The sequence below is a fragment of the Drosophila simulans genome, chromosome 2R (genome assembly GCF_016746395.2).
Source record: "Drosophila simulans strain w501 chromosome 2R, Prin_Dsim_3.1, whole genome shotgun sequence".
NCBI lineage: Eukaryota > Metazoa > Arthropoda > Insecta > Diptera > Drosophilidae > Drosophila > Drosophila simulans.
The window spans coordinates 5634880-5643965 of NC_052521.2; the positions used below are offsets into that span (position 1 = coordinate 5634880).

The 9086-nt window shown below is 43.1% G+C and overlaps 4 protein-coding genes across 4 annotated transcripts; all 4 read right to left on the reverse strand.

The window, feature by feature from the left end:
* Window positions 1–1720: 1720 nt before the first annotated feature.
* LOC6739333 lies at window positions 1721–2337 on the reverse strand. The gene has a single exon (XM_002076204.4). It carries the CDS (start codon window positions 2229–2231, stop codon window positions 1902–1904), a length of 330 nt encoding a protein of 109 aa, XP_002076240.1. The 5' UTR covers window positions 2232–2337; the 3' UTR covers window positions 1721–1901.
* A 175-nt stretch (window positions 2338–2512) lies between these two features.
* Window positions 2513–3608, reverse strand: LOC6733523. The gene has a single exon (XM_002080542.3). The coding sequence runs from the start codon at window positions 3334–3336 to the stop codon at window positions 2656–2658; it is 681 nt and encodes a 226-aa protein (XP_002080578.2). The 5' UTR covers window positions 3337–3608; the 3' UTR covers window positions 2513–2655.
* Window positions 3609–4853: 1245 nt separating this feature from the next.
* On the reverse strand, window positions 4854–6703 carry LOC6733524 (venom serine protease). The gene is made up of 4 exons (XM_016167260.3): window positions 6307–6703; window positions 5784–6216; window positions 5558–5726; window positions 4854–5500 (listed from the first exon to the last, which is right to left on the reverse strand). The coding sequence occupies exons 1-4, from the start codon at window positions 6523–6525 to the stop codon at window positions 5125–5127; spliced, it is 1197 nt and encodes a 398-aa protein (XP_016026484.1). The 5' UTR covers window positions 6526–6703; the 3' UTR covers window positions 4854–5124.
* A 175-nt stretch (window positions 6704–6878) lies between these two features.
* Window positions 6879–8616, reverse strand: LOC6739334 (venom serine protease). The gene is made up of 5 exons (XM_002076205.4): window positions 8321–8616; window positions 7927–8251; window positions 7618–7716; window positions 7367–7532; window positions 6879–7308 (listed from the first exon to the last, which is right to left on the reverse strand). Exons 1-5 carry the CDS (start codon window positions 8558–8560, stop codon window positions 6921–6923), a joined length of 1218 nt encoding a protein of 405 aa, XP_002076241.1. The 5' UTR covers window positions 8561–8616; the 3' UTR covers window positions 6879–6920.
* Window positions 8617–9086: the final 470 nt, after the last annotated feature.

Genomic DNA, 9086 nt, shown 5'->3' on the forward strand with positions numbered 1-9086 from the left:
ATTTTTTCTAACACCATCATTATTAAATCATACTGCTTCGCGTTAAAATATTCATGATCGACCACGCCGATCTTTAACAAATTGCTATGATTAGCAATGAAACATTTTTGAAGCTCATTTAATTTTAGAATTTCTACATCTGTTAATGTTGGTTTTACTTCCAACTTTCTAATTTCCAAAATAATTTCGGACTGCTTCTTAAGGAATTGAATAGTCTTTTCTGACATCATTTTGAAAATTTTTTGTAATTTCTTAATATATATAGTACGTGTATATGTATTTTATATGTATTTATATATATATGTGTGTTTGGATAAACAGAAAATTCTTGTTTTGACTTAGCTGATGTCGTTGTTGTTGCTGCTGCTGTTGCTGCTGTTGTTGCTGCTGTTGCTACTGCTGTTGCTGCTTCTGCTGCTGCTGTTGTTGCTGCTTCTGCTGCTGGTAGAGGCTCCTTTGATGTTTAAAGATGATTTTTTTTTTTTTTTTATTTGGCACGTTTTATTATTTTTGTAGTCCAGTCAGATTTTTTGTTTTTTAGCCATTTATTTCGGCATTTATGCTCTTTTGGCATATACACTGCACTCTATTTATGAGCTGATTTAATGCTATTAGAGCATTTATAAGGCACTGTTTTCAGGCACTTTTTATTTAATTTATGCTCTTATGGCATATACACTGCACTCTATTTATGAGCTGATTTAATGCTATTAGAGCATTTATAAGGCACTGTTTTCAGGCACTTTTTAATTTCACAATTGCTGATGTATGGCCTCAAGCACGCCTTACCACAATTTATAATGGTACACAAAGCAACCTTTAGCTATAGACTATAAGGTGCTTGTTTTAAAACATAAAAGATTCTTTTGTATCTTTTTGCTTTTTATATTTATACTCTGTTCCTTACCTTTGGTAGGGGGAAACAAGAGTCACTTATTTTTGCTACCTTTAGCTGTAAGATGCTTAAAGGAGCTGGCCTTTCTCTGAGTTCCTTACCTTTGGTAGGGGGAAACTGCAGAGTCGATTAAAGGCTCGATTGACCAAATGTAAAATCCCAAATAAGAAGACTTTACTCGTTGAGTTTTTGTAAGAAACTGATTTTATTTGGAAATATCTTCGGTTTAACTAGGTGACATGAGAATCGCATCTTAAAGTAAATGGCCTACGCAGAGGCCTAAGTAAATAGTCCCCGCCTTATCGAGGTCCCACGCTCGGGCACATCTGCCTATCTTGAGCGGCGAGGACCTTATCTGTGGTCTCCCGCTAAGGGACTATTTTAGGAGGCGGGGAACGATCTCAAGTGACTGACTCATGTAGTGTGCACATGTTTTTGAGCAATGCACCCATGTCGCCTTAGATAACAAAATCCTAAATATAATTTATCGCTCTCGATTCATTTACATAAGATATGAACGGAGCCCAAAATTGTAAGTCTTTAAATATATTCGTGTTCATGTGTGAACAGGGCTTGACAATAAAAATTATGAAGCATATTACTTGAGTGCACTTGGTGCCTCTCTCCATTCTTTCCTTTGCCACTTTTCCACCCAGTCCTTGTTTGTATTTGGCTTTTCTCAGATCCGAAGGATGCGCAGGTATGCGCAAAGTATGTCGCTAGTTTTTGAGAGCGAACCTGCGTGCTAAGTAGCAAAAAGGGTTAAGGATACTTGTTATAATAATACTAAAGATTTCCAGTCCAACCAAGAAGAGGAGAAATAAATGCAGTTTCCAATTTTAACCTGTTTTATTGCGTGTAACTATGTATTTCAGCCTGCAGTGCATTGTGGCTTATAAAGCCTTTGAATTAGATCAAAACAAAACACCTTTTAAGCCACAATGCAGGGGCTAATGGGTGTGGAGGAGTCCTTCACTGGATTTGGTCCTTTTTGGGTGGCTTCACTCTAGTAACTGCCGTAGATCATCTTTCGCCGGAACTCTGCCCACTGGTAGGTGCTGGAAAAGCATTGGCGTTGTCTTTTACAAAACTGATCGAAGGCCTCCGTGCTCTTTCGATTCTTCTCCAAAGGAGATATTTCGCACTGCCGTTTGGAAGGGACTTCTTTATTCGCCTTAGGTGGCAGTTCCCCTTTCCTGAAGTAGACGAGGGGAATGGTGCGACGCAGCTCCGGATGGACAAAGACTCCGGGTTTCTGGCAGATTTGTGTTCGTCGATGAAGCCTCCTGGTGAGGTGAAGGCCTCTGCCTGTCAGTGTCCTAAGAATATTGATCATGGCTCAAAAGTGTGACAAATTTGGATAATTTTGTAATCCCAAGTATTTGGGATGTACGCCGGAAAGACTACTGAGATTCATTTGCTGTTCCTCAAAGAATGAAAATTCAATGATTGCTATGCTTTTACTTGTGTGAATGTCCTTGCCGATCTTTTAGACGAGATCCGCGACTACTAGATACCCATTATCTTTACTGCCATAGTTGGGCGTGTCCGCTTTCTGTTAGATAATTTTCCAGGCAGAAGTAAAAGTACATATTTAATAAGATATACAATATAAAATAATTTTGAAGACCGAATTTTTTATTTGTTCTTGAAAATCGCCAGCCCTCACATAAAAATGCAACCGTAAATTTCTCACTTCCGGAAAGGTAGACGTCAATGGATAAGGATGAACCTTCTTTTGAGGCTCCTCTTCTCCTCGCTCAGTAACTCGTACGGCCGAAGATCATGCTGTGCCGGAACTCCGCCCATCGGGTGCGATGGCTGCGGTAGGAGTTGTATGGTGAGATGACCTTTCGGGATATGGTGGCGCTTTCGGGCAAACGTTCCGCTTGCTTGGAGGCGTCGGCCACGCGTTGGAGAAGCTCCTGCTCAGCCCGGGCGCGATCCATCTCCTCTTCCGAGTTGTCCTCCGGCAGGCCGAAAACGGTCTCCCGTACCGATCGGACCTCCAGATCCGACTCGTAGTCGTGCTCCTCCGCCGTGGCTTCTGGTTCGCCGCCCAGTCTCTGCTCTTCCTCCTGCCGCTGCTGGTATTGGGCCACCTGGGCCGACTTGAAGTTCCGCCTCCTGGCCGCGTTCTGGGCGGCCAACACATTGTTGCGGCGGGGCACCACCTCATCCGGTTTGGCGACTGGTCGAAACATGGCGGAGTCCAGGCCGGAGTAGTTGTTGCTCCACCGGCGGCTCTGCTGCCTTTGGCGGAGCTGCTGGGCTGCCGCAAAAGACTCCTCTCTCATGGGCCAGTTGTTGTAGCAGGGATTTACGTTTTGGGCTGCGCTGTTTTGACCTTTCTCTAGGCCCGATATCCAGCGCCGCCCCTCAATTAGAGTCCTCTTGGCCAGATGCCGAATGCATGGTAGGTTTTTCGCGAAGATTGGCATCTCTGTTTTGTCTGGTTCCCCTAAATTTTCTGATTAAATTTGCTAATTTGTGAAAAGACTCGGATTCTTCGGCCGAAATTGGTTCCACTAAAATTTAAATTTGATAAAAACAAGGCGCTCGGGCAAGAAAATTTTGGTTGTCTTTAGGGGAAAACTATTTCTAAAATGAAATACACAACCAGTCGTTTGCTGAAGTCTTCGTAAAACACTGACACTAAAACAAATGTTTACTGTGCTCGGCCAATTTAGTTTTCGATTTCTCTCACTGAAAAGACATAGCAGAAAAAAAACATGTGTGCTGCGAAAGAAAATATCATAATTTATTTACAGCCACAAGGAATTCAATTTGATTGCGACTTGAGTCTTTCGGGCAAATTAAACAACAAAGCCAAAATGAAAATCATAGACCAAAAACACAATTTGCCTTCGTCACATGAACATTTATTAATTTTGCATCAGCTGCAGTGGTGCGAGGTCCTTTGGTGGCCCGATGATAAGTCCTGGGACGAATTTAACGCAATTTCCAAATGGAAGCAACAACAACTGCGAGACATGGAATTGAGTTAGTCCACAATTACAACAACAATTATGAGTAAAGCAATTTTACAATAAATACCAAAATACACAGGAAAACTGTGAGAACTGTGTACGCTTTCCCGCTTTTGAAATTCGGAAAAACCAATGTTACGACCCAATTGATTTCAAATTTTAATTTTCTCTGATATACTAGAATCAGATTTTTCGCTTTCCCATATATCGATTGTGTAGCCTTTGTTAAACACTGGAAAATACCGTGAACTAATAGTGCCAACCATATTCAGATAGAGTATGCGATAAAACTTTATTGCACACAAAGAACTACTACGCCTGGCGGTTCTTGATGGCCAGCGGGGTATGATTGGTAAGTGCGGGGCTGCCGAGCTTGTTCGTTGTTTAAATGTAGGCAGAAACATGTCACTGCTTTTTAATTTAAATGCAAATTAAGGCCTTTGTCAACACTTTGCCAAACTCAAGACAACGCCGACAAATGCCTGAAGAAAGTGCAAGGAGGTCGGCCAAGGAATGACTCTGAGGAACTATATTCTAAAATATGCGTGTGCACGGGAAAAAAATACAGAGTACTATATAGCACTGCTATAGCAGTTGTACACGACGAATAAAATGTTTATATATGGCTTTAAGTAAGGTATGTATTGAAAGCAGCTGTATTATTAAATTTAATTAGTTTGATATTTTACAGAGTTTTTACTTTTACATAAGTAATATATATATGTATACATTTACATAAAAAATAAAAGAAAAAGGCGTAAAATATGTATTCTAAGAGATTTTAAGAAATAGTATACATATTCTTGATCATAATCACCAGACAAGTAGATCTGACCATGTCCGTGTCCGTTCGTCTGTCCGTTTATCTGTCTGTTTTACAATTTTAAACACGCCCACTCCAAAACCTAAAACAGTCACGCCCATGCTTTTGGAAAAAAGCTTAAAAAATTTGATTCATTTGTCTTGCTATTTTTATCGATTTCTTTTTATTTGAATTTTTTTTTCCAACATCGACTACGATTATTTATAGTCAAAGAAGTCGACCATAGCGCTCTCTCTTGTTACTTATGATTTTAAGAATAGACTTTGTTTAATCAAACATTGCAGTAGAAGGATAATTCTTTTGGGTGTAAAAACTCTATGGAACTTCTGCCAGTAACAATATATGGTAAAATTAATTTTATGGTCAATATCGTTTCCCTCTGTGCACAAATTTGGGCATTCATCCGACGCATATCCTTAACGCACACACACAGATCCGCCTATATAGCGCCACAGCCAGTTGAGGTGCGAAGTGACCCGGGTGTTGACACCGATGCCAAAGGGCTGACCGCAGGCTCGGCCGTAACTGATCACGCCCAGCTGGTACATCCGCTCCCGCTGGCGCAGGATCACCGGACCGCCGGAGTCGTACTGGCAGGAGTCCTGGCCCCTGCCGCCAGCATCGTAGGTGCATAGGTGGCTGGGAGCTATGCTGGAGTTGAAACGACTTCGGCAGACGGCATTGTCCATGGTCAGCAGGGTGGCCTTCTGCAGGGTGTTCGACTTGGAGGCAGCGAAGCCCAGGGTTCCCCAACCCATGATGTCCACGTTCTGGTAGTTGAAGCTGTTCTCCCTGTGAGAAAACCATATTGTATGATTCCATGACTTTAGATATGAGAGCTAAACCTACGCCTGTCTAATGGGAAGACATATGGGCGCCACTCCTCGGGACCATTCGATTGGCGTCGCCGTCTGGAGCAGGGCTATGTCATTTATGTTGCCCGAAGCTGTTTCCGTGTAGCCAGGATGGTTGATTATGTTTTGGATGCGATACTGCGCCGCATAGATTGATTCGCTACCTGAAAGTAATGAGAATTTTAGAAATATTCCTCTCACAAACTATGCAAGTTGCTTACCCGTGCTCAAGTCATGCTCCCCGACCAACGCCAATAGGCGACTGGCGACTGGTTGGCGAGCGGTACAGTGGGCAGCGGTCATGATGTACCGCTCGCTGACTATGCTGCCACCGCAGAAGATGGGCAGGTTGGAAGCCAGATCCCGGAGGCCCACCATCGAGGGAAACTCGTGCTTTCCCGCCTCCACTCCGTTGGCTATGCGATTGGGGAAGGACCAGCCGCAGTCGCAGGGCGCCGGTCGAGCCACCGCTTGGCAATTGAGTCTGGATCGCTGCTGGGTCTGCGGACTGCTGGAATAGTAGGCGAAGGCCATGGTCTGGAAGTTGGATATCCGGTTGACCTGGCCCATACGGCAGTACCGTTCGCCATCGCGGAACTGCAGGTCGCCATCGCGGGATATGAACAGAAACTCCGAGCCACAGGTGTCGGGAAACTAATTAGAACGGAATCAATGTTTTATAAGCTAGATATAGGATTTAAAGTATTATTTTAATTATGGCTTATATTCTAGAACAGTACTTACCAACTCAAAGCGACAGCTCAAATAGATAACGTGATTACTGGGTGCCTTCAAGCGAAATCGACAGTTGGAACCACTTGGTATTGCACTGGGGTAATTAAAACTGGTTATATTAATCGTTCGGTTTGGGATCAAATCATAGAATCTGGTGCACTGTTGTTGGGCACAAGACAAACTAAAAATTAGTAGCGAAAGTAACCCAGTAATCTTTAGTTCGTACATGATGGTTGCGAAGCTGTTGCAACTGTAAACTCAATGAAGATTCGGTGCAGCTTATATAAGACCATTCCAATTGATAAGGAAAAGTATATTTCTTTGTTTTGAAATACGAGGCAAATATTTGAGAGCGTTAAATTGGATTTTGAGGTCAAGGTGAGAAAATATTACTATTGACATTTCTTTTAAATGCAAGCAGAAGTTAAACTTTAAGATATGCCTTAAAAAATAACTTTTGCATACAAAATGACAACCCGCAGTAAAAAATATTAGCATTGCAATTAAAACTACTATTTTCTATGTTATTAACTTTGATTTGAAAACTTTTGCCTTTATGTGAAGAAAACACCCATTTTAAATCATTTTGAAATATTAAAGCTTATCCGTTCCATTTATTTACATTACAAGCTGACAACACAATTGGAGTTTCCGATCTTTTGGCGTATCCAGCTAATATACGACGTTATCCTGGTATTGACACCCATCGGATACTGCGATTCAGCACAGCTCTTTCCGTAGCTGATGATTCCGACCAAGAACTGCCTGGACTTCCGCAGGATAACTGGGCCACCCGAGTCGAACTGGCAAGAGTCGCGACCTGTGCCCGAGTAGTCATAGGTGCACATTTGTCCAGTGTATATCGTGGCCACATTGTGGTACTCCGTCTGGCAGTCCTGGTTGCTGACCACATTTAGGTTGATCTTCTGCAGACTTGTGGACGTGGGTCCGGCAAAGAAGATCGTGCCATAGCCAATCACATCGACGAGATCGTAAGTGAATGGTGTGCTCCTAAATGGGAAATCGAATTAGTTTCTATCCAATCTGGATATTAAATGGGGAAACCTACGTTCCTACGGGAGGCAGACAAATGGGACCCACGCCACGGGACCACTGAATATTGCTGGCGGTTATCAAAACTGCGATATCATTGTTTACGTTGGGGTCGCTCACATATTGCTCATGTGGTATCATCTGCTGAATATTATACTGCTGGTAGTACCTGGAACTGGAAGCTTAATAGCGGGATCAGTAAGAATTAGGTTAATAACAAGGCATTAAATCATTTCATTCTTAGTTTTATCAGTTTTGCGAACTTACGATTTCCGAGGTTATTGGTTCCCACAATAGCCACAATATTCGTGGCCCTGCTAACTTGGTAAATACAATGGGCAGCGGTTATTATGTAACGATGGGCCACTGAAAGAATATAATTCAAAATATGTTATTGCCAAACAAACTTAATTAAATTCATATATAAGATATATTCTATTAATTAGATACCTTGTATTGCACTCTATAGCTTGAAATGTTCGCAACTCGAACTTTTTCATGCACGCAAATGGTTATTTGACTTATTTTATTTATATCCACTTGGCACCTTTCCACTTGTATTCTGTATTAACGCACCTATGGTTCCGCCGCAGAAGGACGCCTGGTTCTTGGTCACATCCTTGAGGGCCGCCATGCTGGGAAACTCGTTGGCCGCCGCCTGTTGGCCATTGGCAATCCGCGTCGTGGCCGACCAGCCACAATTGCAGTTCTGTTTGACGGTGGTCAGGGTGCACTTAAAGCTGCCTCCCCTCGTGCCGGTGGAGATGTAGGCGAAAACCAGCTCCGTGAACAGGGACTCCCGCGAAAGGGTTCCGGATCCACAGAAGTTCTCCGCACCGCGCATCAGAAGATCACCCTCCGTGTCGAGCCAAAAGTTATCCGTGGTGCATTGACCATTGCCCTGGGGATGGGGAGACATGCCTTACGTATTTTCCATTTGTAAAACCATGTATCTTGGCGAATTTCCTACCGTTGGAATTCCCAGGGAACATTGCACTTGGATGTAGTAGTCCAGGGGAGCGGTGAACTTGTAGCGACAGGAAGTGCCGCCAGGATAATTGCTGGGGTAGTAGGGCGACTCAACGTAGGTGGTCCCCGGACTGAGGTTGTAGGTGTTATCACAGCCCTCGAAGTAGGCCAACACAGCGGGTGCGAACAGCAGCAGCGAGATTAGCAGGCGACTTAGCATTTTGGCCAAACCTTTCGGCATCGCAGCCAGCACTCAACTGGGCTAACGCGATAGTGCCACCCACTCCTAATATCAGGCAAGACACTAAAGCTAGAGCTAATTAAATAAATAAAAGGCCGCGTTCCAGCGTATGATAATACACACGGAATTGTCGTTCAGTATACGCCTTGGTTGAAAGCGATTTCGCCCTCAGTCTGCAGTTGTGCAAACAGATATATACATCGTAACACTCCAACGGCCTTGTCAAATGCATACCACATCGACTTTGAACTTGGCCAATGGAGCCAAGGCATTTTCCACTTGGCTGATAAGAGCCACTGCATTTGCCAACGGAACTTGGGAAAATTCTAGCCTCATATGTCACGTTATGTTTTTCGGCCAAGATACTCTAGGGTTATCCAACAGCTGTTCGCCTGGTGATAAGCCAAAGCCTTGGGCAAATAAACGTTTTCTGAATAATGAGCTCTAATTAAATAATAAAGAAATAACGCGAAAACAAAACGCGGAGTCAACGTTCGGTGATCTGTTTGAACAGATTAAAAGTGAA